The following is a 27,539-nucleotide window of genomic DNA, read 5'->3' on the forward strand; positions in this document are numbered from 1 at the left end:
GAGGGACGCCCCTGCTCTGATGGAGCTTGGCAGATCGTTCCACCATTGGGGGACCACAGATGAAAAAAGTTGCGGGAGTCGGGGTGGCAGTGCCAGACAATGTTCCTTGGAGGAGTGCAGTGTCTGATGGGTAACATAAGCTTTTATGAAGTGAGTGCAGACCCAACAGTCACCTTGTATGCAACCATTAGTGACTTGAATTTGATGCGGGCGGCTAAGGGAAGGTGGCTAAGGGAAGGCTTAGTCAAGGCGTGATATAGTGAATACAGTAAAGAAAGTTCAGATTATGTTGGTGTTTATACTGTCTCTCTCGCTTTCTGATTAAAAAAGCCACTGACTCACAACAGTTATGTTAAATGGTTATTTCAGTCTTCAGCAAAACAAAATATTCCTAAATGTTCAGTACTCAGGAGGGGGTTGGTGGGGGGGTTGGTTTGTAGTATAATAAATCATACCAACACTCTTGCATTCCCCCTTCTGGTTCAAAGCAATTATAGGTTTATGTCAGGGAACACTAGGTGCAACACAATTCAGACTGTTTATTAGGAAAGCTTTGCTGAGGAAGCAGTAGAAAGAGGTCTCATGACATATTGGTACAACTGTGGAGAAATGATCGATACTAAAACTGTATTTGCAAAGCAATAAAACTTTACCAGTCCCCTATATGAGGAATAATGAAATACACCTTACCGTATTAGACACACGGCTGATGCTATAACAGAGAAAACGCTTATGGCAGCTGTAGCACATTCACCTGGCCTATGATGAGTGTGATTAATGTCATAATATCAGCCATGTCAGAGGGAGCTGTTTGTGTGAGAAACCATCATATACAATCCCTTGATTGCTTCTCTATTGAATTAAGGACAAACACTGACATCAATTACAGGTAGCTTACTTTTCCCAAACAACTAAGCAATCCATATGACTAAATAACAATCCATATGACGACACCCCTACCCTGACAGGTGGCACACTACAAAACATAAATAACTGCAGAGTCAGTCTTTAAATGTCAATACGTTATTTTTTTTTTAACTTCATGGTTGGTTGTACTGATTGAGTACATTAACAGAGACATTTAACATTCCCACAATAGTCTGGGAATGGTGTAACTGATAGATGATTAAATTTAAATTTCAGACTGAATGCACTCTTCAAATCAGAAATATCCCAATGGCCAGAGAAAGACATTTTACATTCTCAGAGCTCTGAGATCATTTGCACAAGGCAACAGAAAAACTCATGGGGGCATTTTGTCTTTACAGGCCTTTAGCAAGTGATGTTGAGCTGTCTGTTTTTTTTGTGTGTGTGACGTCCCTAACAACCAGCATGTTGTCCTGTGTACCACTGAAAATGACACGCCTTTCAGATAAGCACACAAGGACACTAGCACAGTGTTCCTGAAATCAGATGCTTGCAAAGTCTCCAGCCCTCAATTTTCCAGCCTAAATGAATAGCCTCTGGTTAGAATTGAACCATAAAATGGGCAAACTGCATGATTGATATTCACACTTTGGGAAGTAATGCTTTACTTATTACATTATCTGAAATAGAAGGCATTGATGGAAATAAATGCAATACAATTAGACCCAATGATGCAATTGTGCAAATGCTCTCCATATATAAAAGCCTGGTGATGCATTTTCATTTCCCAATATTACTAACAAAAGTGGGTTCCAGGACATTGTGAGGCCAATTAGAAAATCTTTTTGAATGACAACTGGACATTATCTAACCCTATCTTAGGACACATGACAATCCAATACCTTAAGCAAACATCAGAAGTGGGTGGTATAAAAACAACCTCGCGGCCATCAGAAAGCCAGCAGATGACCACAACCCCGCAAAGGTAAGATTGGTAAGAGAAATTTGTTGGAAATAAAAGTCCTCAAAAGAATATGCTTTCAGAATCATAACAAACAAGTAAGAAGAAAACTGTCTGGTTATGAGGTAACAAGCCTCTAATTTTTTTTATGTTTTCTAATTTTCTACGAATAAGCTTCTAAAGAAATGGCATGCTTGTATCCGTGCTGTAAGAATGTGTTTCAATTAAACGTGGTTGTTTGCTTCAACAAGGTGCCTTCAGCTGCTGGTTCTGCAAAGATGTCAATCTTCATGGTAAATTCCAAGCATGTCCCCAAGTCCTCTGTGGAAGTTGTGGATGACGAGGACACAGCGCGGACGAGGGCAAATGTGTTTGAAGTAAGTCCTTCCATGATCCCAAGCACTCACGTCCCAGAGGGTCATGAGCAGTTCTGCTGGACCCCCTTCCCCATATGCTGACCCAGTTTCTTCTCCACTGCTGTTGCAGTGGGCTCAGCAGGGCAACCTGGTGGCGCTGGAGAAACACATGGCTTATCTGACCATACAAGACCACACTGGAGCTTGCCTGCTGCACCACGCTATGTCAAGCGGACACCTTCAGACCATACTCCTCATTGCACAAGCAGCAGGAACAAAAGGTAGGTGCAACATGGCTGTGCGTGTAAAACCTTAAATGACTGTGTCACTGCAGTGCGGGTGTGAGATGCACAGAAAGACATTCAGTCGAAATAAGAGGCAGAAAACATGTTCTCACATCCACTAACGGTGAGTTATGAGGGGGGTCTTTGAGCATTTCCTTTTGAACCAGATTAGGACTTCAACCCTTCCAAAGAAGAAGTAATATATTTGGGGGCATCACACCTATTAGGCATTGCATGTTATTTTCACTGTATTGTCTGTACACACCCTAAATAAAGAGGTGACACACACACACCCCCTTTAAAACAATGTCGTAATAACAACGCTATGTAAGAGGTAGCTATGTACTGACCGGGCTGATTCCCTGCAGGGCTGAATGCCGTGGACCAGGTTGGCAACACCCCATTGCATTGGGCTGTGGAGAAGGAGCAGAGGGAAAGCTGCTCGGCTCTCCTGGCTCTTGGAGCCAATCCCAATGTCCTGAACAAGAGCTCTCTGTCTCCACTCCACTTGGCTGTCAGTTTGCACCACAATACCTTAGTGGAGGTAACGATACGGTTGTGATCAGCTTTCACATGGCTATTTAGTTAGAACATGCCTAAACATTTCGGCATCACAGCCTTCATTTGTGGCGGCCAAAATATTTTTTTATATAATACAATACATCAAAATGTATTTGATATATGACAAAATATGTGCATTGTTGACCAGCTGGACAATAATTTGACCTTTAACGTTACACCAAATCAGTGAAGACAAATCAGACATACATTTTTGACTTGTCTTAGAGTGACTTGTCTTTGAGTGTCTTAAACGAGCATGAACAAAGCTCTCAACCTACTGTTTTTCTCAGCTGACACATGCAGTTATAGTACACATGACATTATCATGTATACTGTTTGGGGGAAAGTATTTATATTTAAAATACTGTTAAAACAATATTATTTTTGATGCAACTGTTTAATACATCCATTTTGATGCAAATATTTGATGCACAACTATCAAAACTTATCAAATAGAAATTATTCAATACTATTTCAAATAGTTACTTTTATATATATGCATGTATCTCACATACTGCATATCCCTGTTAGCTGTTAGTTATGTGGTAGGACTCTACGGAGTAACACAGGCAGAGAATGCTCCAGGGGATGTGTATGTGGTACTGATCGCTTGAGTGGACCATTCTTGGGTTAGGGATGAAATTGTATAAATTGCTGTACAGATCTACCGTATCACTTGAGTTGCATTTTACAGTTTCTATATGTGCAGTCTGAGACTGACATTGAGAATAACAGTGGAACTTTGTTCACTGAGCTGAAAGATCCTATGTCTCGAATAGGAATTCCTCTCCTACAGCCAGACTGATGCTAACATAGAAGGAGAGCTGGGAAACACACCTGTAATGATTGCTTGTGCAACAGATAACCACGAAGCTCTTCATATACTGGTAAGTGAAGTTAAATGAATGAATGAATGAATGAATGAACGAATGAATGAATGAATTAATTAATTTCATTGAATTTAATACAGATTTGGCATTGTCATAAAGGACCTGAAGAAAGTCTATCAACGCTTTATGCTCTTGTTTTTCTAGTTCAAACATGGTGCACAGTTTTGCAGCCAAAACAAGTTAGGACATTTTCCTATTCATGCTGCTGCTTTTGCTGGGGCAAAACAATCCATGCAGGTTATTCTTCAAAGGGGTCTGTATTGTCCTTACAACATAAGTGCTATATTCACCCAACCACATTAAATTCAGCTGCAAAGTCCAATAGTCTCATATGTTCTGTCCTTCAGGAGTGGAGATGGGTCATTCCATTGAGGCACATATTAATTATGTGGACAAGTCCTGCAACAGCCCTATTCATCTGGCTCTTCGTGGAGGAAACCTTGAAATAATCAAGCTCTGTATGGCATATGGTGCGAAAATAAACAGACAACAACAAGTATGAACTTTTAGAATGCCCTTAAATGCCCATTTTTTTGGCAAAAGACCCGAAAGAATTTCCTCATTTCCAGCTTTTGGTGATTGGCATGCTTTACATTGATAATGTTATTCCAGTGATCAGAATGCATATGCTATGGAAATGGATATCCTACTAAGGTATATGATCTCTCTGGTTTCTGTTACAAGTGTGATAAATCAACAGCCCTCCACTCAGCCTGTACACAAGGGGCCACTGAGGCAGTTAAGGTCATGCTCTCTGCCTGTCAGAACATCTCGGACATCATCAACATCACCGACGGATGCAGCCAAACCCCTCTGCATAAGTATAGACAGTCTTCTAACTCACTGCAAACTGTGTGTGTTTCATGATTATTATTTTTTTCCAATTCATGTTTGATAGCAATTTTGGCTTGTTGTAGGGCAGCCATCTTTGATCACAATGAACTGGCAGAATACCTAATCTCAAAGGTGAGTGTAAGCGCTACTGCCGTCTTCTGTCTATGGATCTGACATATACACACTTTAGCCACTGTACTGGTACTGTTTCATACAACAGGGTGCTGACATTGACCTCACTGACTACAAGGGGCATTCTCCATTACTTCTGGCCACAAGCTGCGGGGCCTGGAGGACAGTGAACCTACTGCTGTCCCATGGTAACTAACACGCCATAATGCACATGAATATCCAATCTGTTAAGTAGTTCAGGTATCAATAATTAAGGAAGACACTTACAATATTGTTTCAGGTTGCAATTTCACAGTGAAGGATATGAGTGGATGTAACTTCATGCACCTCACCATCATGCAACCAGGGGGGCTCCGGAACCTTCCTACTGAATTTTTGCAGGTGACACAGGAACCAGCTAACACTAGTCCTCTACAGTGACATTTTCTCCTTGTCTAAGACATGATACCTTCAACTTCTTTGGCTTGTAACTGAGCTGTATACAGAGAGAGTTTGGCCAACTAGGGAATTGAATGGTCTGAGCTATCCCATTATGTGATTGGTTCCGAGGCGGTCACGTGGTTCGTAGACACCATGTTTCATACCGATATTCATCAGATCCCCATTAACATAGTACAGTGGAAAAAACACCATAAATTGTTAAAAATATCATTAATTATATCAAACAAAATGTCCAACTGTTGCGCGTATGGCTGCAGTGCAAGACCGAGAAGCGGGAAACGTTTGCACAATATCCCCTGTGACCCAAAAAGAAGTTATGGAAGCAGAAGGTCAGAAGGAAAAACTGGAAGGCAAATAATTACTCCCTATTGTGTGAGTTAAATGTCAATTTCTCTCTGACTTACAGTATGTTAAGAACTTACAGAGGAAAATAAAGTAACACCATCATTAATGTATACCATGCTGTCAAAAAAAGTTATAACACTGCTTTAAAAATGAACGAAGTTTGAAGTCAGCCAAGCCTTATTCTAGTTTTTTCTGTTTAAATAATTCATGATAAACATAATAATTCTGTTTAAATAATTCATTTTCCACTGTTCACTGTACTATGCTAATGGGGATCTGATAAATGTTGGTATGAAACATGGCATCCACAAACTACGTGACCGCCTCGGAACCAATGACATAACGGGATAGCTCAGACCATTCAATTCCCTAGTTGGCCAAACTCTCTTTAAATACGGGTCTGGTTTGTAAGATGTGTGACTGCCCCCTGCTGCTGCAGACATGACATGCACCATGAGATGAACTTTCCAGACCCACAAAAGAGAGCTACCATTCATTCCACTAATTCACATGTTTTAAGCAGAGGAAAAGGAGCTCTGTTTCTGAGCCAGCTCAATCTAAAGAATTCATGGGGGTGGTCACTTATTTATTAAAAGTAATTTAACTGATTCATTGTTCAAATTAGAATATATGCACATTGTAATTCAATTATGATTTACTACATTACTACTGAATTACATTTTCCCCCAAAGTGTCAAATGTTGATCTCCCCCCGCTGACAGCATGAGTGTGTGCGAGAGCTCCTTGGTGATGAGGACGATGAGGGCTGTACTCCCCTCCACTACGCCTGCAAACTGGGTGTGGTCAACTCAGTGAGGAGCATGCTCGGACTGGAGGTGTCACCTAACCACAAGTCCAAACAAAAGAAGTCTGCTCTACATTTCGCAGCTGAGTAAGTCTTCACTGACCTACTAATGCATGAGTCGTTTCTCAATTTGTGTCTGCATAATGACCGTCATGGCCACTTCTTCACCCTTGTGATGGGCAGTTTGGTCACACTGATCATATTCTGGTTAAACTTAGATAGATGTTGAGAAGGATATAATATAGAACCCTGTGTTTACATAATCCATGTCAAGATCATTTGAGAAATGACAGAAATGTATGGTGTACGTTTTTTGTAGGTTTGGGAGGATAAATACCTGCTACAGAATCCTAGAAACCATGACGGACACCCGGCTCCTGAATGAGGGTGATGAGAAGTGCATGACCCCTCTTCACCTGGCATGCAGGAATGGCCATGTCCGAGTGGTGGAGCTGCTGCTATGCAGGGGAGCACTGTGCCAAAGGTAAGTATCCCACCTCACAGTAGAAGCAGATCTTCCCCCTCACAAAACACACCACAACAAACCCAGATGACCACTCACATTAAACCCAAAACATCACTAATGCATCAGGGGCCACGATCACAGCAGCATCACAATTACCAGCAGCACAACACACATAATCCCCAGGACCTCCTAAAGACAACAATACACCCGCACTGCTACAACACATGTGAATAACATCAGTGCTAGATTGGACCCTACTGTGGGGCGATCGGTGGTGGCTTCCTGGCTGACTTGAGTGGGCCTTGTCTGTGACTTGCAGTGATTATAAAGGATGCTCCTGCCTCCATCACGCTGCAGCAGGAGGCTACACTCAGACAATGGACAGTCTCCTGGGATCACACATCAAACTGCTGGACAAAACAGATGATGACGGGGTAAGGTTATTTTTTTGCAGCTTTCTCCCTACTTTAAGTTAAATACTAACATCCTTGCGTATTTTGTGTATAGTCATTGAAGTACACACACACACAGAATGTTATACGAGAGCTTACGGACAGAAAAAAAAAGAAGCTCCAAGAATGCGATTTCAAAGGATCTGTGTTGGTGGTGTTTAGAAGTGACGAGGTGCTGTTTGCTTTCCCTGTGCGCTCCACTAGAACACGGCGCTGCACCTGGCCGCCCGTGAAGGCCACACTGCCGCCGTGCGACTGCTCCTGAAGAGAGGAGCGCAGATACTGCTCAACAAGAGTGATGCCTCCTTCCTGCACGAGGCCATCCACAACTACAGGAAAGAGGCTGTCGAGGTGGTGCTCCAGAGTAACAGGCAAGTCCACAGATTGATTCACGAGACCAAATTCAAAGAACACATAAGTGTCTTACATCTGAAAGAGCATGTGTGTGAGTGTGTGTGTGTGTGTGTTGGGGGGAGGGGGTGTAAACAAGGGCCAGTTCCTCCTCTTCTGCAATGCATCAGTGACTATAAGGTGTCTGCCAAATCCCATAACCATAACTATAAGACGTTTCAGACAACAACTAAATGTGAAAACTAAATGTGAATGTTGCAGATGTGCTGAAGTTCTTGGTGCATTCAACCGCCACTCCACCAAGCGCTGTGCTGTCCTGGACATGATCGAACTGCTTCCAGAGACCTTCAAGGTCAATACAAATTCTCCTGATTTTTAAAACAAGAAACTATTATTTAGTAGTGGCAGCACTTCAAATCTTTAAATGAACATGATTTGTTTATGGTCCTGTGAAGGCCAGATAAATACACCGGTCACTGTAGGTAGGATACATACTATGCAGTTCAGTAGGTAGGATACATACTATGCAGTTCAGGTAGGATACATACTATGCAGTTCAGTGGTCCGAGTTGGATCACCCCATGATGTTGAAAGTTTTCACAGAGCAACACTGTCAACAATTTCTCCAAAATATCTACAGTATTCTAGCCAGCTTTTATTGGTGATAACGGTGCTTTTTGTTTTTAAACAGGTTTTAAATGCATATTCAGTAGTTGGTCGTTTTTGACCAAAACTCTTCACTGCTACTTGTTCTAAGCTGTGCCATGCCATATTTCCTTGTGTGTATGTGTGTTTCTGTAAAACCCCTACAGCATCTCCTTGACTTGTGCATAAAGGAGTCAGAGGAGGACCCCAACAGCATGAACTACTGGGTTAGTCTAGGGTTGGATTCCGTTTCTAAAGCTAGTTTCTTCAAGGTAGAAAATAACAGGTGCTGATGTGATGAACACATTCTGTTGCAAATAGATTGAGTATAACTTCAAGTGGCTTCAGTCACCAATTCAAGATGTGAAGCAGGCAAGGATGGACAAAGGCCTAGACTACAAGCCACTTCCAGCTCTGAATGTAAGTGTCAAGCTACTCCAACAATACATATCTTATCTAAGGTGTATGCCATTACTTGGGCGTATTTCTTTTGTGTGTGAGAAAAGGCCATGGTGCACCACAACCGTGTTGATCTATTGACTCATCCTGTCTGCAGAAAGTACTTAGAGATGAAATGGTGAGTGAACATTCATTAATGCATTAAAATAAGATTACATGCCTGTGTGCATTAAAATTTGTGCAACAACAAATTATCTTGAAATGTACACTGTTGAACCGTACAATGCCTATTGGGTTCACTATTATGTGACTGTTACACAGGAAAGCGTACGGTGTCAAAGTACATCTACTAAACATGGCCGTTTACATGCTGGGTCTCCTCCCTCTGACCTACCTCATTTTGAACCTGAGACCCATTCTCAAAATGGCTGATAACAACACCACTACTAATGAGGTCACTATGACTACCACTTCGTTAGACAAGGTAAGGTAGCCTACTGCATAGACTGATTTAAGAGATCTATGCAGCAGCAACAACATATATATATAAATATATATATATATATATGTATGTATATATAAATATATATATATATATATATATATATATATATATATATATATATATATATATATATATATATATATATATATATATAAACAAACAAACTGAACGTCAACTGACTAACATTCATTTTTGCAGCAATGCAATATTATAAACTTCTGTCTATTCCCGACTCTGGCAATGAATCTGTATTCAATGGGGAAAGAAATAGTCCAGATATATCAACAGGTAGGCGATGACATTTTCTTCCTGATAACACTACAGCCCACTACAGTAGCCTGAACTACTCTCCACTTTGCTTGACTTAACTTTAAATAGTTAATAACTGGAGCACATGCAAAAGCAATCTTGTGAGAATACATTGTTCACTTTAACCCATCCAAGAGGACAGGTTACCTACGCGATGTGACCAATGCGCTAGACTGGCTCTCGGCAATCACGTCCGTGGTGTTTGTGGTGACACTGCTGCAGGACATGAGGACTGCCTGGCACTGGCAGATAGGAGCTCTCGCCGTGTTCTACAACTGGATGAACCTCCTGCTCTATCTGCGGCGGTGAGTTCTCTGGACAGGCCAATACAAACAAAAGTCTTACATTGGCTATCTGAAAAGACATGTTGTTGGCGAAAAAGGTGATTATTTCAGTGGTTAATCCCCAGTGAAAGCTGATACTGTTTTTATTTCTTGTCCATACCTCCATCCTCACAGCTTTGAACGCTTTGGGATTTACGTGGTTATGTTCCAAGAGATTGCAAAGACCCTTGTGTGCACCAGCTCGATGTTTATGTGTTTGATACTTGCTGTTGCATTGGCCTTTCATGCCCTGATGCTCAAGCAGGTAAAATAAATAAATAAATAAAGAAATAAATAAACAAACAAACATAATAAAAAAACACTTCCAGCAAAAAGTTTACAATGGCTGATGTTTCGATTCCAATTCCAATATGTGATTATCAAACCATGTGGTTGATGCTTTTGCTCCTTGCCTGCAGAAAAACTTTGGCAGCGTATTGTTGTCAATAATGCAGACTTCTGTGATGATGGTGGGAGAGTTAAACTACCATGACAACATCCTGAAACCCTATTTAAAGGGAAACCTTCCCTTTCCCACACTAACATTCATCATCTTTATTGGATTTGTCTTACTGGCACCAATTCTTCTAGTCAATCTTTTGGTAAGTGTCACCATGCCATATTTAAAAGGCTTATAGAAAAGATAGTCTCCTCTCTGTCATTTCTTTGTACTTGTTATGGTTGAGTGCAAGAATCTTGATGATGTACAACTGTTTAATTTATAGATTGGCCTGGCTGTTGGTGACATAGCTGAAGTCCAGAAAAATGCTATCCTCAAGCAAATAGCTATGCAAGTATGTAGACCTTTCTATTAGAAACAAAAGAAAAACCCTGAGTCTTAAGACATATAATGCTACAGTAAGTAGAGTCCTCTAGTAATATAGGTGCACGTTTGCAGATTGAACTGCACACAGGTCTGGAGGAGAAGCTACCGTACTGGTTCATGAAGCGGGCAGACCGGGCTACTGTTAGAGTTTACCCCAACAGAGGTTTTCAAAAGGCATGTGAGGAATTTCATCTAATTTGCCATTTCACTTCTTAGCAGCACATCCTCAATTCAGTTAACTACTTCATAGTACAACTCTTGATATTAGAGCTGCACAGTTATTGTAATTGCAATATGAACCAATGCAATTATCTAAATGCGAAGGCTACAAATAATTGTGCAGTTAATCTTGTCATATTTATGATTTTTATATTCATGTCATCCTCTTTGACTGCCACTTTCGATTGGTGAGCATGCCTTGTGCATGAGAAGCACAGCACTTCTGATTGGTGTTTTGACATTTCAAAATCATTTAAATAATCGCAAATCACAATATCGATATTTGATATTTTCTCCAAATCAATTAGCCCTACTTGATACGCTAGTGGGGCTGCTGCAATTTATAGTAACAGATACCTTCACTTGAACTGTGAAACTCAACACTGTTCATATTGCTCTCTTCAGACACAGAGTCTAATCCACTCCATAATTGGGGATGAATCGCAGGAAGGGAAGACCCGGCTCGACCTCACCTCCAGCCAATCCACTCCTCTGGCATGGGAGCTGGCCAAGCAGAAATACAGGTACGACACCACGCCTTAACCCACGCCATCCCACCATGCATTTGGCCAGGCTATGTAAGACAACAATTTTTTATTATTTTTTACTGTAGAATAAGAGAGATCTCCAGCCTCACAGAGAAGCAGAATAACCTGCTGAAGCTGATCATGCAAAAACTGGAGATCAACTCAGAGTCAGAAGACACAGATGGGCCTGACAGCTTCCACTCCAACATACACAACCTCCACTCCAGGACAGACAAGTGGACTCCAGTCATCAGAGCAGTGATGGCTAAGAGAACATAGGGCTGCCAGCACCATAGACTGTATTGTTTTATATGTATATGGCCAGCACCCCTATGTACCAGCAATGGACTGGAAGGATCAAAGGGGAATCGAATGGGAATCGAATGGGAATGAGAGGAATACTGATATAATCTGCATATAATCTTAACGTTATAATATCCTTAAATGCCACTTAATATCCTTAAAGGGATATTCCACCATTTGGGGAAATACACTCGTTTTCCACCTCCCCTCGAGTTAAACTGTTGAGTTTTACCTTTCCCCAGTTCATCCAGCTATTCTCTGAGTCTGACAGTAGCACTTTTAGCTCCAGCTCATTGAATCAGATTAGACCGTTAGCTTATAGGAGAGATGCTAACGGTCTAATCTGATTCAATGAGCTGGAGCTAAAAGTGCTACTGTCAGACTCAGAGAACAGCTGGATGAACTGGGGAAAGGTAAAAATCAACAGTTTAACTCGAGGGGAGGTGGAAAACGAGTGCATTTCCCCAAATGGTGGAATATCCCTTTAAGAGCCCTCTTAAACATTTTTCATTGTGTGACAATGGGCAACTGCTACAAAATGAAGGACATGCATTCTGTCAAAGGTGAAAATATTTATTAATCATTCTATAAATAGAACAAAAGACAGTGTAAAACCTCTTTAAATGTATGTAATAAAGGTTACACGACATAAGATGAAGAAAAATAGTCAGGCTGCAGTTTTTAATGGTGCACCACATCACAGGATCTAACTGAAGCCACACAGCATAATGTAATGCCAGTTTCTGAAGGTTTAAGCTAAAGTAAAGCAAATGGATATATGAAGAGTCTTTTCCAAGACCCCAGTGAAGGATATAGCAAGTCAGCCATAAGGTTTATTATATTCCCCACTCTGAAAATTGAGGTGCCAGTGTGCACTAATCTATAGGGTTTCAATTTCAAAAGTTGATCTGTACTCGGAGTCAGTAGGGACTTCATACATCTTGCTATTTAAGACATATTTCCAGCATCTTGTTAAATCTCTTGATATGTAGTGTTATGTTGGCCACAGGTTGAGATCTTGCAGTTACCTGACTGGAGAAAGTGCACTCAATACATGTGTTTGTAACAACATCAGTGATGTGCATTGAGACGAGCAGCATAGAAGTCCACCTGCATCCTGCCACTGGCTCTCCCGTACGCATCAGTGGGACTGGGACAGAGGTCATACTGCCTTGTGCTTCTTCCCTCCATCCTGCTGCACAGGCTTCTTTCTTTTCATGTCCACTCGTCCTGCGGGCAAACAGTACACTCAGTTGAACCTCCAGTCCTGAGGCCAGATGTGACCCTGAGAGGGTGTGCTATGTGGTATTGAAACGGGACTCACCCCTGGCTGGGCTGTGTTGGTGCTGGTGCTCCGTCTTGGAAGCGGGCCGCTCGGCTGCAGAACTCTTGGAGCTCTGCTGGGATGAGGACGAGCCAGGGCGTGCTTCCTCTTTGCACCTATGCCCTTCCTCCAGGGCCAGCCCCTGGGTTTTCCCTACAGGAGAGGAGTGGCACACGTCAGGGACAGGGACGGGGTCAAGATGGAGAAGCTTCTACCCACACACTGTATACAATGAACAGGCACTCGCATCGTAATCAGTCACAAGCCAAATGAACTGACTGTAATACATTCTAATACATCAGTTCATTTGACATCAATACTCTAGGATAATACACTAACCATGCGGAATGGATCATTTGATCAATAATTAAGTCACAAGCAAAATTGAGAATTTAGTAAAAATATTACTGTACCTTAAAAGATCCAGACATTTGCACTTTCAAAGCACAATAAAAACACACATCTCTTGTTAGTAAGATGCCATGCATGCGCTAGTCCTCACTCTTTGAGGTCATTTGACAAAACCCAAAATAAGCCAATGCCAGAAAAACAGTCTCAACAAATACCATTACTGGGGAATGTGTCTTGGCCAAAATTAACAACAGAAATACTAATAAGGGATTTGCCTATGAGATACAGCTATGAGTAACAACGGATGGTCAAAACAATTTAAAGCATTGATTCCAAGTGGAAAATCCACAATAAGACAAACTAACTGTACCTGTGAAAACTATCTGTAACTGTACTTTTAATACTAAAGTGCATTATTTAAAAGAACTGGACTTTGAATTCTTGCTATGAAGAGAGGATAGCCAAACTTGAAAACGGCCATTACATGAAATCAGTTAAAACACAACATTGACACATACCGCTTCAATGGACTGGTTAAAGCATGCAAAAATTCTCACAGGAATGCATTTGTGAATGTCAGTGGATTAGATCAGATTTAGACACGGAATATCACACAGCAGCCAAAGCTCCCACATCCCCATAAAAAGGATGAAAGCCATTTATTGATGCCAAATTGTCTTACAAATTACACAAAAGTCCTTCTATTCACGTATATATCACCACTTCGGATTTTAGAACGGTTATGTCATATTAACATTAACATTATTAACATTTGTTGGCATACATGCGAATATATGAAAAAAAAAAAAAAAAAAAAAAAAAAAAAAACATTTTACTTAAAACTGCATATCATTACATTTCAATGACATACATAACATACATTTATACATAAAATAAATTTAAATAAAAGAAAAAGACAATTTTCAAAGACATAGAGTTACGTTCATCCAATTCAATTGGTTCAAACACTTCATGTAGTCATGTTTTTTTTGTTTTTTTGTTAAATGCATGTTGTACTCCTTGCCCTAAAGCACTACCCAAACTATCCCAGAATTTGCTCTTCACCCACCCATGAAAAAAACTACTGTACAGCCAACAGACAAGAAGGAAATCCAGACAACTCCAGTGGTACAATGTCATGGTCCCAAAATGAAAGCAAATGCACTGACCACACACCCTGTGCTAAAACACTGACAGCTGTTCAAATAAATACATTAAACAGAGGTTCAGAGAAAATTAGGTCTTTCATCTAAAAAGACCAGACTAAAAAAAATCAGATGTACATATCTCAGTACAATGCTTCTATGGTTATAGAGTTCACGCAGAAGACCTCCTGTGGTCTTACTTATTATCCAATCGCAGGAGCTGTTCCTTACCATTAATGGTCACAGATCTTAACTGGCCGTCCTCTTCCACCTCCACCCGTTCCTGTCCATTCTCTATAATCCTGTGAGAGAGACAGAGAGAGACAAAGAGGGGGACAGACACAGAGAGAGAGAGAGAGAGCGCGAGGGAGGGAGAGAGAGAGAGACAGCGAGAGAGAGTAGAACTGAGTAATGCTACTCATGAGCCACACACAGCTTTTGTGACTACACAAACATGCTGACTTCAAGAGGTCAACACCTCACGGTGACTGGATATTCCTGAGGTCTGAATCTGCTCACACGCACACGTCGACATGAACCAAGTACAAAGGGCAAACCACGGGAAAAGACAAACAGTAACAAAGGGGATACCTTTTTGTTGTGATTTTCCTGCCGTTGACGAATTTGGTGGAGGTGGACACGGAGCGGAAGCCGCCCATGCCCCCGCCGCCACCCCCACCTCCTCCGAAAGAGGTGGAGGAGAAGGAGGTGAAGCCTCCACCCACGTGCCCCATGTGCCCCATATGTCCCATGTGTCCCATGTGCCCCACGTGTCCAATTGCCCCAAAGGGTGAGAAGCCTGCAGACAGAGAGGGAACATATAAGCACAGAACCAGAAAAACCTGAACCCCGCTGAGAATCAAACATTTTAGAGTGGAGCGGAGCGCTCTAGAATCTTAGCTGGTACATTTCACACTGTTATGGTATGAACCAAATGGATCACTGAGTGCTGATGCGTTATGTGTAGTTGATAGGTTTCATCTGGGCTGTGTCGCTGAGTCAAAAACTGTTCCAAAACTGTTCTGTTGGAAACTTGGGAGCAAAGCAACCCTAATTTCACAAGTGAATGTAGTAATGAATGATGTGTTTCAGAATGGCTTCATTTCACTGAAATGAACTCTTATGATACATATTTCAGTAGATCAAATGCAGGCAACACCACAGATCTGACTGGTTGATGAAACTGAACATCTACATTTCAACAGAAAGCTACACCATCTTTATAAACTGTGTCCGCTCACGCAGACTTTAACATGACTGCTGAGATTGCTGTGGACAGCACTGCAAACATTAGGTATCCAACACTCTAGTGAGATATACCATTGGCAGAATATGACTAAAGCAAATTACCTTTGTTTATTATAATGGGAAAGAACTGACCATCTGCTTATTAACAAACTGTCCAACTTACTCATTATATTTAAAGGATCCATATGTAAGATTGTTGCCAAAACTGGTACTGCAATCCCTTTCAAATTACTGTAGAGCGGTGTATCCCCTCCCCCTCCCCCTCCCCCCTGACTCGAAGTTGCCAACCCAGATGCTGAAACACTACTGACTTCGTGATTAGTAGATAGGTGGAGGGTGGCGCATCAGGCCAAATCACAACATGACATGACAAAACACAACATCAACATCAGTTGAGGGCTGCAACTTCACTTTTTAAATGACAATATCCTGGCCAGACAACTGTTATCAGTAATATACAGTTATGTGGAGAATAATAGCAGTGCTATTATTCAGTTTATACAGTAAATGTTTGAGTTTGTAAAGAAAAATGCAAACACTGCTATTTTTTTTTAACAGCCTAACATTCCTTTTTCTTCACTTTCTGTAAAGGTATAACACAAACTTGATCAATTTTGGTCATGTTTTGATTTGAAATTGAATGTGCAGTGTTCCCAATGCATTGATATTATGGAATTAACAGCTATTCTAAGGATTTTGAGCTTTATTCAATTTTTTAAAACACACTGCTATTATTCTGAAGTTGAGATGCACATACAGTGATGGCCAAAAGTATTGGCACCCATGCTAAAGTTGACTGAAAAGAGGAATATAAAATCATCTTTTGGAAATTGATCTTAATGCCTTAAGTGAAAAATGAGGAAATATCTAACCTTTAAGGACACCAATTTTCTTAGTGAATGAATAATGTATCATAAATAAATAAATGTTCTTCCTTAAAATACAGGGGTCATATGGCATAGGTGTTATTTCAGTTAGCCTATTAGCTGGTTTGATGCTCATTGAGCTCAATGCAAATCAAACCAGCTAATAGGCTAACTGAAATAACACCCATGCCAATCTCTAGGTATGGTGAAGGGTATGTGATGATGTGGGGCTATTTTAATTCCAAAGGCCAAGGTAACTTTATCAGGATGCACAGTATTCTGGATCCATGAAATAACTGGCCTTTAAAAATAAAAATCTGCCTGTCTCTATGGGAATTTAACATAGGGGTGGGAATACTTATGACCCCTGTATTTTAAGGAAGAACATTTATTTATTTATGATACATTATTCATTCACTAAGAAAATTGGTGTCCTTAAAGGTTAGATATTTCCTCATTTTTCACTTAAGGCATTAAGATCAATTTCCAAAAGATGATTTTATATTCCTCTTTTCAGTCAACTTTAGCATGGGTGCCAATACTTTTGGCCATCACTGTAACTAAGTATTTGAAATGAACATGATTTCTTAATGTCTAGTGACATATCATAATCATTTTATTATTAATTGAAATACATTTCTTACATACGGATCCTTTAAAGACAAGGTGTTAAAAGATGTCAGCCTCAAACAGCCATCTTTGGCTATGGAAGAAAAATTCCATGATTGAATTTCCCCAATCCATTAACGGCCACCAAAAGTAACTAAATATAATCAATAGAGTCAAGTATCCGGCACAGCCTAAAGGCTATCAGGATTCTAAATGAGGATTGTAGCAGGAGCACCAGCATACAGTACAGGAGCCTAAACACTTTGCACTTTCTCTCTTTATTCTTCTTCCTTGTCTATACATACATCCTTTGCACAGTCTTGGAGTCAGTGGAACAAGCATTTCACTGCATTTATAGGCTACCTGTATAATGTATGTGACAAATAAACATTTGATTTGATTTGATTTGAAGTATCCTCACTTGGTTCAAAGGCTGAAAATCCTGCGCCAAACGGTGGAAATCCCCCGAATCCCCCGAAGAAGGGCCCTGCTGTCCGACTCCGGCTCACACCCCGATGGTGCCTCCGGCCACCAAAGAAGTCGTCGCCAAAGAAGTCATCACCGAAGGGGTCTCCACCTGCCATGGCCCAGAGAGAAAGCAGACACCTTTCACATACCGTCACACATGGGCTGACAGTCTCTCGTTGCTCATGTAACACTCGGTATGTTTACATGCACAGTTATGTCAAGCTACGGTTATAGCTCGACTAGGCCATTCAATTGGACTACTGTCCTTGTCCAGTATAAAAGCAAGAAGGAGGAATCGATTTATTACCCAAAGTATGTTCAGCTTGTTAGCATTTGCCTTTTTTAAGGGAGACCTATTATGTCACAGACCAAAACAATTGACAAACAATTTAGCTGGCTTAAATTAGCATATAAGAGGTAACATGCATGCTATCCCTGCATGCTATCCCTCGTGGTTAGTGTCACTGCTGCTTCTTCTGTTAATTTCTGGGCCAAAGCCTGGGGAGGGGATTAGGGAGCATGCGCAGAGCAGACAGTCCAATTTGGCCCCAATTGAACGTATACATGCAGGAATATGTCGAAACCCAAACTCCATTATCTGGGTGTGTTTGACTTACAGTCAGACTAACATGTTCACATGCATTTTAACAGTTTTAGTCAGACTAAAACAACAATTCCAATTTTTTCTAACTTAATGTACACTGACTGACTCACCGAAGAAATCTGCAAATGGATCACGTCCCCCGAAGAATTCCCTGAACACGTCTTCTGGATTGCGGAATGTAAAGCCTCCGGTAAAGTGGTCCCCATTGGAGTAATGCCCACCTGCTTAGAGAGAAAACAGGACATCATACAGAATAAATCACACAGACACTGTTTATTATAAAATACACAATGAGAAAAGATTGTGTATTGTGTAGTTTAAAACAAAATTTACCTCTACCACCACCACCTGCTGTTAAGCCTTCTTTACCATAGCAGTCATATGTTTTTCTTTTGTTGGCTATAAAAGAAGTATACTGTTAGTAAACTAGAGACAAACATCACACGATTCATAATTACTACACAAGTTAAACTGAAGGGAAACACTACGGGAAGCACTAGGACAAAGCAAGATCTAACAAGACAGAAGAGCCTTCAGCAACATTGATATGCATGCGGTCACAGCCTTCCACGAAAAGAACAAATAAAATAGCGTGTTGCATAACCTTTAAGATTAATCATTTCCAACAAATGCTTTCTGTAGGTCTGAATGTGACTTATGCGTCTGTCAACCAGCAGTATCGTCCACTCTTCCTGAGCAAACTTGTCATCTCAAGCCTGAAGGGTGCCTTCTGCAGACTGCATGTTCCAACTCTTTCCAGAGATGCCCAATTTAGGATTTAGGTCTGCACTCATAGAGGGCCACTCTAGAATAGTCCACTCTTTGTTCCTTAACCATTTCGGTGTGCTTTTAAGCTGTGTTTTTTGGGTCATTATCCTGTTAGAGGACCCATGACCTGTGAAGGAAACTGAGCTTTCGAACACCGGGCTGTATATTTAATTCCGGGATGCCTTCAGGCCTTCATTTTTTCCATCTGTGAACACAGAACTGATGTGACTTTTGCCAAAAAAAAAATAAAAAATCCATCCAATTTTTTCTCATCAATTCAAGTCACATCCAGCAAGGTTGGCCACAGGCACAGTCCCATGCACCTTATGCTTGTTAATAATATGTGCAACTGTAATCACTGGGAAATCAAACTGCTTGGAAATGATCTGATAGCCTTTGCCTAACATGCTTGTCTGTAACTTCATTTCTGATATTCTCATGCAACTCTGATTTTTCTTAACTATGACTTCTCTGGTCCATATTCTTTTAGGTGCATTAGAAGTGAAGCATTCTTTCAAATATCTGTAAGGACACCAACAAATACAGCCACGACTGCATTTTAGAGGATGTGTGTGTGTGTGTGTGTGTGAGTGATGGGGTAATCCAGTTGACTTGTCCGAGTTGGAAAGTGTGAAATTTCCCGGTTGTCTTGCAACATTTCACCCAGACACGGCCCCTTTTGGTCGGAATATCAGCTGTCCAACTCGGGGTCCTTGACAGCGCACCGAGCTGAACATACGAGTTGAAAACAAAGATGGCTGCGCCCATAATTGCTGAAGTTGAGATGTATTTACTTTGCATTTGTACTACATTGGTCGATTTAATGTCGACTTTAAATGCTCTTACACACTTGATTACATTACTGCTTTAATCCGATCACCAATTTATGCAATGCCCGGTCTTGCTGTGCGTGCAATACAATGTAACGTTTTGTTTTCGAGCTGGTTTGCTAAAGAGGCTAATGTAGCTAACAATAACAATAGCTACTGCCCCCCTCGTGGCTCGAGAAAAATGCACAGCACTTGTTGAAATTAAAATTGTAAGTGTGATGAAGCTGGAATATGAATGCAACTGTAAATCATCCCATAGCTTGTTTAGATGAACCACAAGCTTGCTCTGGTGTTCTAGGCAAGCGCCCAGCACTACCGAGACCAGGGGGTCAGGATTTGAAGGGTTAGCTTCAGCCACTTAGCATGGCATTTGGCCACCGACATTTTTGAAAACATGGCGTTACATGGTTGCAACTTCCGCCACCAGTTTTTACATGCTGATTGGTAGATGACAGCTCATGCACGAGTTTAGTGTTGGGCACGAGCGTCCTCGCGCGTCCGTGTTGGTTTACATTTCTGGAAGACGACAAATAAAACAACTAACTACTTGGATTAAGCTACTGATACTTGACTTAAAGCCTACATGGTTAGGCTGTATTATACCGGACTTTGTGGTAAATAAAAGAAAAAGTAAATGTTGTCATATCAGGACAGCCTATTATTTGCCTTATGTGTGGGTTGACAAGGTAACTGTATAACCATACATTTTAGCAGATGCATAGAAATTACCTATATCCAATTATTAGCCTACTCATTGCGTTGTGTATGAAAACTATTTTAAAACGCAGACTGTAGTTCCTACCTTTAGTCCATGACAACGCAATGCCTGGATCATGTAACCTATGTCTCCCCAAATGATTTAAAACGAAAGAAATGTCAATGACTTATTTAGTTTGCTTCCATGCAACATTGACATGCATTTGATTTAAATATCCAGGCTGCCAGTCGAGGCAAAAGCCAAATATCCAACTCTTGAAATGCCTGCTCGAACCACAATACCCGAGCGATGTGCACTTCTATCGGCAAGTTTTTTGCGTTGGCTTCATTTCGTCTGCCTGCAAATGTAGCCTAGGTTTAACAAGCTGCAAATTCACAATGGTTGCAGCAAAAATCCCAGCTATCCACACGTTTCTTAAATTCCATGTCTACTTAATTATAGTAATTTCCGTTGGATAGCATAATGCGTAATAGGCATACAACCTGTCCAAATATAGCATTTAGGAATCATTATTTGTGTAGCCTAAAGTGACTCAATATTGATTCGCATTGTTTATTATCACATATGAACATCACATTAATTACGTTGTGTCCGTCTGTAACGTTGAATCTAATAGGCTAATTCTAGCTGGTGCCGGAAATGAACACCCATGAAACGCTATATTCGTAAAGACGGCTGCGGTCAATTTTGGCTGAAGTAGCTAGCACAGCATGGGCCATTGAAATGAATTCGGGCGGGACTTAGTCACTCTCTCCAGTTATATATAATACCTCCATGACTGCCATGATCGAGACAGTTGCTGCCCTGGTGGCGTCCATGTTCCTTCCCACAAAGACAAACTGGAACGCTAAAGTGCTACAAGCCAGGCTTCGCGCATTATTTTATGGTAACGGAGTTACGGTAACAGAGTAAGATTTAGATATATTTTTTCTTCATTTTTTTTGTCAAAACCAAATCAAGGGAACTCTGTGCAACAAGAATAGAATAAAAAAAAAGTTGTTAATATCTTTCACAATTACTTTAAGATAAATGAGCTTTTCAAGAGCATAAATCTATACTGCCTGACACTCTACTTGTAATTATCTTCAGAATGCTGTAACCTTTGATCTAGGGCACATAGAAACAAACTTTAACCTGTTTTGTAAACTTTAAGTGATTGGTAATCATACCAGATGTGTTTTGTAGAGACATTTAAAGTTTTATTTTTTAACCCTAGATGTTAACATGCACGTGATCTTCCCCCAAAGCCAGACGACATGTAAGCCGGCCTTCACCCATCACCACATTAGGAAGTGATAAATGACCTTTGAGACGCCTCAGACACATTGCTTGCCTTTGCACAGTGCACAATTACTGGGCAGTGAAAATGAAACCAATAAATGCATAAAATGGAGATAAAGTTAAGTAAAACACAAAGGCAAACAACCATCAGCACACATCCATACATCTTCTGTACTACATCTAGAACATACCATCTGAAAGGACCTCGTAGGCCTCTGAAATCTCTTTGAACCTTCGCTCTGCCTCATCCTTGTTGTCTGGGTTTTTATCAGGGTGCCACTTGAGAGCAAGTTTTCTGTATCTAAACTCACACAAAAACAAACATTATGTACCACAGTGTAATCGTGCCAACATAACAATGCCAAAGACAACTGCGGGGACATAATGCACTTACGCTTTTTTAATGTCCTCTTGAGATGCATTTCTTTGCACACCTAAAATATGGTAATATTCCCCCATGGTGCTGAGAAAATCTGAAGTTTGACCTCAGATAGCCTACAAAAATAGAATCATCTTTTTAGAAACAAGCTCAAGAAATGTGGAAAACATATGCATGTGCTCTTCAAAAACAGAAAGAGAAAACATGCAGCAAATTTGATCAAATTGTTACTGAAAGCCTGAACAAAGCTATGTAGCCTACAATACCATTGTATGTTAAGGTAAAGCATTACATAGAGCACTTAGCAAGACAGTACTTATGCTTTCAGAGACAAGACCGTCACAGACCTAAAGTAAAACCCATTTAACACCAAACAGAGTCTCTTAGTCCATGGTAAAGATGCATATGCTCTAGTCCAGATCATTGGTCTGGATGAGAGTGGTTACAGTTCAGAGAACTAGAATAAAATCGGATGTTCATTTGCCCATTTACATTTAATGTAATATTTCTCTTAGGAAAAAGCCATTAGGGAGCCACCGTTTAATTAAGAACTAGAAGCTAACGGATAAGGTAACGTTAGCTATACAAGCTGCATTACTTTTAGTGGCACACATTATTATTGATAGTAAGTACACAACCTCTTGAACATTACAGCAGTCTAATCTGGTATTGCATTTGATACAACACAAGTGTTGCATAAATCACGATAACGTTAGATACAATTATCATACTAGCAGGCTAGCTTCCAAACTAGCATGAAATTTGCATTGCTCGACCCACTTAAACGTATTTAGAAGTTAATGCAGCTGCATGGTACATCAGCGCTTTGGACAACACGAGACATTTAACACTAGTTGAAATACCACGACCTCAATGGCTGTCGAAAAAGGTCATAACCATTAACCTAATATTGATAACAGCCTACCTTTTCTCTAACGTTAGCTCGCTAACCTAATGCTAGGTAGCCAAACCGCTATCGGCGATGTGTTTACAGATGATGCCACAGCCTTACATGCTACGGACACAAGTAAGGAGGTATCAGACGTGTACCTTACCTGACCGTGCAGTCTAATTCTTTCTTTGGTCAATGAATTTCTGTTCAGTCTCTCTCAGTAAATACAATAGGTATTTACTAGTCTAGATACCAGTCATTTGCTTATACCGTTAGCTGCCTGTAATGCTGCTGAATCCCCGGAAATTCTAAACATTGCGTTTGTTGTTTAAATCTGACGTCACGTCCTGTGAAGTCAGTGGTCATCGTTGGGACATTGTGTAAAATGTGAATACAAAATGTAAAAATCTCTTAAACTCATATTTAGTTGCAAAAAGGACACAGACAACATCAAATGTTGAAAATGACAAATTTGACTATTTCATGCAAAAGATGAGGAGACACAGCACTCAAAAAATCCTCCATAGAAATGCATGGGGTTAGTTTGTAACGCCAATAGACCTCTCCTGAATAAGTCCCGCCTCCGAAACATCTGGATCCAACCAACTTCCGGTTGTCGAATGTCTATGGGAAATAACATGGCGTTTCGAAAAATCGTACCTGTCAAACTCTGTAGTTGGCAAAGTAGAAAAAGCTGTTGGGCCGATTGGCCTATACTTCTGCCATCTGGTTTCCACTGGATTTTTTGATTGTCAGTGCCGTTAAAGTAGTAAACGATTATTAATGCTAACCAGGAGATAGTTCCGATGTACTCAGGCGGAGGAGGGCGTTAGATCCAAGGGGGCAGGCGAATTCCCGGAAGTAGAAGCATCCATGGAGCAGTGGTTATCAACTCTCTGCTAACCCCATAGAATGCCCATTCATTTAGGATTTTTTTGAACTCCCATAACTTCATATAACATATATACTGTGCCGACGTTGTAGCTTCTGTATTATCTACATAAACAATATAAGGCAAAACAGTATGTAACGTTGAGGTTGCCGTAAGAAGTATAGTTAGCGAGTCCGGTTGTAGGGAAGCTAACGTTTCGTAGGGAGATAACCGTATTGTTTGGATAAGAAGCAAAGTCCTGCCAGCACGGAAACTCATGAACAAAGCTATATAGCCTACAATACCATTGTATGTTAAGGTAAAGCATTACATAGAGGCAAGTAAACCTAATAAAAAAAACGGCACTAACGTTAATCATTTCAGAGGTTTTCGATGGATTGACTGTAGGTCGGAGAAGTGGAAAGACGAAGGCTAACTTTTTTGTTTTGTTTTAGGCTACCATGATTGTATTTGAAGATGATCATGTCTGGTAGTTTCAACATTAACACGACTTGATATCACTTGTTAGGATGATTTTAATAATAATACATAAATAAATGTTTAACTTTGATGACTTTGAAGGTGAAGGAAGTGTGAGAAGAATTTCTATGTGAACCATCTATCATAGGAGTTACAAGATTCAGTTTGATGGCTAACGTCATGAAGTTAAGTACGAGTCTGCGCAGTACGATGGCAAGCCAACTGAAAAAACCTTCAGTGCCCTCCCTTTGAAAACGACAGAGTCTGTTCGTCCATTTCTTTTACTGTCTATGAATAGATCTCGCTCACAACCTAACGTGATGGTCATTTTCACGTGTGATTCACGCGCGATTTCAGTGGTCTATAAAAGTAAATCGTTTGCAAGGTTCAGCCTCTTTTCAACACGACTTAACTTTGGTTTGACTGTGCTGAGAGTAGGGTTGGGCACCGAAACACGGTTCTAGGGGGTGACACCCCCACACCCCCTAGAACGTTTGGCCTTAAAGAAAAAATGTCTGTTTCTGCCTGAGCTGCCGCATGTTCACGTTAAACACGGTCACGCACAAAGTGTCCCGGTTTTAGTTCCGACAAATCTCACCCTACGCTAATTAAACTCAGCTGACTGGTATACACGGGTTTCCGGTTTGTATACCCCTGTTGCCTCAATGATAATAACATCTCATTTCAGACTATATTTCAAAGTTTGCCGTTCATTTGCATTATTAATATAACATCGTATTTTGTCATTTTTGGCAAACACATGCATTCCGTTAGGGATATTGAACATATTTCACATTCTCTAACCATCGTGATTTCGAATTGGTGCAGTTTTCAGCACAAAAACTAATTTTATTCTTTTGCTCTTTTGCATTGCTCTATGCTGTTCTATTGTGCTTTCTGCCTCTTGGTTGTGCACGTAGGAGCAATGAGATATTGATAGTAAATTGAATATAACAGTTCAATTTCCTCTTCAAATGTGTCTTATCAATAAAAAAGCAATTCATGCACCGTTTTAAAAGTATCGATTTAGCACCGGTATCGGATAAAACCCAAACGATACCCAACCCTAGCTGAGAGTTTGTTGGCTGTTAGAGATATTTAAAAAAGAAAGAAACACCGACAAAGACACTAAAGACATGACGAGACGAGATTTTTTCCCCCACGAAAAACAGATAATGATAAGCAGACTAGGAATCAGAGGCAGAGTCGTATTGAGTCGATAGCTTTATTTTGCATGACCTTGATCAGAACAGTAACATTTTCAGAATGTATTAACAACCTATCAAACATGAAAATTTCATGCAGGGTTAGTGCCACCTCCGTAGACAGGCTCTGGTGCCACAAACTCCATTTTGGTGACTGGTGGATGATGGACATAAACTAGATCTTGAGGTCAACTTAAAGCTGTGGCCGCTGAGGGACATCGGTCAGAATGTGCACACCAAAATGTTCTTCCAACAGGTTTATTGCACAAATCCAGATGGCTGAATCCCACTAAACAGGTCTATGTGTATGGGTGTGTAAGTTGTGTGTGTGTGTGTGGTTCTGCAGGAGATAATAGAAAGAGAGACAATAATCAGCTATGTGCTAAATACAAATAAACATAAGCTACAACATGAGCTATAGCCTATACATGTCTGCTACATGTTATAATAGCAACCTAGCTTAGCTGAACATAGCATGACCTCACCACATTAACATTAACACTACTGATGAATGTGTAACAGGTAAGTATAGCATAATATGGTAAACAAGTCACGTAGGCATACATAATAATGAACATGGCACTGTTCGACATTCAAATGGAATGTGTCCTAACATTATGTGTGATTAAGTCCAGACTTACACTCGCGGTAAACATGCACTCGCGGTAAATGCACATGTGAATCGCGTGCCTCACGCTTATACGATATTTCCTCAATTACTTGACACATAACATACACCGAACATAATACAGATACTCACTTGTTACTGAACGCACACAAGTAGAAAATACACCTTGAAAGACTATAACAATCAGTCAACAGCACACAACAGACTGATCTAGAGTCGGCCCTTTGTTACAGTGACGACAAACTATGAAACAGACTTCCATAGACTTCCATAGGAAACAATGGCGGCGCTTTTTCCAGGCTACTTCCGCGTTATGCTGAGCTCATAAGTTCCTAACTTTGACATTCACGGCTTTAGCCCCATTCACTTCCATTGCTTTCTGCCTGATATTGTCAGTGGTAAGTAGACGAAGGTACGACGTTTTTTCAATTGGCATATGCATTTCCTATACCAACTGCACTAGTAGATACTGGTATTGTTCTTTGAGGATTTTGTGCTGCTTGTTTAACTGACATTTATAGCTTAAATTGACCAAAATTTCAAAGCCAAAAGTTAGCCTGCAAACCTTGATGTGGAATGAGGTTAGCTTAAAGATAATGTTCCTACGTCAATAATGAATTTCAGACAAAACACATTTGGTTAGCCTATTGTAGTAGGGCAACTTTAGATGATAGGTTGGTTGTCAACAGGTTTTTATTATGTTTATAATGCTATATTTTTCAAACCTGATTGCGTTAGCTTACGTTAGCTAGTCAGCTCATTCACATAGTGTTAACATTAGACATGCTATGAGGGGGAACACAAACTTTATCTTGATAAAATACATTTCATTCAGCATGGCAACTCTATATTCAGATGTGCTGGTTATCAATGGGTTTGTGATTAACGCTCTTCAGGTGAAAAATGGAGCAAATGAATGTGAGTATTGTCTTTAAACCTGATATAGATTAGCTTGCTAGATGGCGAGTTTTATGGCGTTATGAACTGAACCGTGGGCTGAACATGACATGAAGTAGGCTATAGTGTCCAAGACTCGTGAATGAGTGGATTTCAGTTATGAATTTCAGGGGA

At 40.5% G+C, this 27,539-nt stretch overlaps 2 protein-coding genes across 3 annotated transcripts; one reads left to right on the plus strand and one right to left on the minus strand.

Moving 5' to 3' along the window:
- The first annotated feature begins 2,106 nt into the window (after positions 1–2,106).
- trpa1a (transient receptor potential cation channel, subfamily A, member 1a) lies at positions 2,107–11,872 on the plus strand. Its single transcript, XM_048257650.1, has 27 exons — positions 2,107–2,205; positions 2,315–2,465; positions 2,837–3,012; positions 3,809–3,916; positions 4,064–4,172; positions 4,267–4,415; positions 4,604–4,740; positions 4,837–4,885; positions 4,974–5,073; positions 5,166–5,266; positions 6,394–6,563; positions 6,796–6,960; positions 7,262–7,376; positions 7,599–7,765; positions 8,007–8,097; positions 8,558–8,617; positions 8,712–8,810; positions 8,897–8,967; positions 9,111–9,273; positions 9,493–9,582; positions 9,739–9,908; positions 10,062–10,191; positions 10,346–10,528; positions 10,652–10,720; positions 10,825–10,913; positions 11,352–11,495; positions 11,585–11,872. The coding sequence occupies exons 1-27, from the start codon at positions 2,107–2,109 to the stop codon at positions 11,775–11,777; spliced, it is 3,348 nt and encodes a 1,115-aa protein (XP_048113607.1). The 3' UTR covers positions 11,778–11,872.
- Positions 11,873–12,353: 481 nt separating this feature from the next.
- Positions 12,354–23,593, minus strand: dnajb6a (DnaJ heat shock protein family (Hsp40) member B6a). Of its 2 annotated transcripts, none has more exons than XM_048259979.1 (10): positions 23,448–23,593; positions 22,408–22,508; positions 22,205–22,314; positions 18,750–18,815; positions 18,527–18,637; positions 17,766–17,921; positions 15,213–15,420; positions 14,853–14,923; positions 13,126–13,278; positions 12,354–13,031 (listed from the first exon to the last, which is right to left on the minus strand). In XM_048259979.1, exons 2-10 carry the CDS (start codon positions 22,470–22,472, stop codon positions 12,964–12,966), a joined length of 1,008 nt encoding a protein of 335 aa, XP_048115936.1. In that variant the 5' UTR covers positions 22,473–22,508; positions 23,448–23,593; the 3' UTR covers positions 12,354–12,963. The 2 variants fall into 2 exon arrangements, with proteins under 2 accessions (XP_048115936.1, XP_048115932.1); XM_048259975.1 differs by having other exon boundaries at positions 18,527–18,640.
- Between the last annotated feature and the right edge of the window lie 3,946 nt (positions 23,594–27,539).

The sequence above is a fragment of the Alosa alosa genome, chromosome 1 (genome assembly GCF_017589495.1).
Source record: "Alosa alosa isolate M-15738 ecotype Scorff River chromosome 1, AALO_Geno_1.1, whole genome shotgun sequence".
Lineage (NCBI taxonomy): Eukaryota > Metazoa > Chordata > Actinopteri > Clupeiformes > Clupeidae > Alosa > Alosa alosa.

What these genes read in the sequence shown, in the direction of transcription:
- trpa1a (XM_048257650.1), top strand. Translation starts at nt 2,107, where the DNA reads ATGTCAATCTTCATGGTAAATTCCAAGCATGTCCCCAAGTCCTCTGTG. An exon ending in AGCCAAACCCCTCTGCATAA is followed by an intron (nt 4,741 to 4,836) that starts GTATAGACAGTC and finishes GGCTTGTTGTAG; the next exon opens with GGCAGCCATCTTTGATCACA. An exon ending in CTGGCCAAGCAGAAATACAG is followed by an intron (nt 11,496 to 11,584) that starts GTACGACACCAC and finishes TTTTTACTGTAG; the next exon opens with AATAAGAGAGATCTCCAGCC.
- dnajb6a (XM_048259975.1), bottom strand. Translation starts at nt 22,472, where the DNA reads ATGGGGGAATATTACCATATTTTAGGTGTGCAAAGAAATGCATCTCAA. An exon ending in TCCATTTGCAGATTTCTTCG is followed by an intron (nt 17,922 to 18,526) that starts GTGAGTCAGTCA and finishes GGGCCATGGCAG; the next exon opens with GTGGAGACCCCTTCGGTGAT. An exon ending in CCAACACAGCCCAGCCAGGG is followed by an intron (nt 13,032 to 13,125) that starts GTGAGTCCCGTT and finishes GTTTGCCCGCAG; the next exon opens with GACGAGTGGACATGAAAAGA.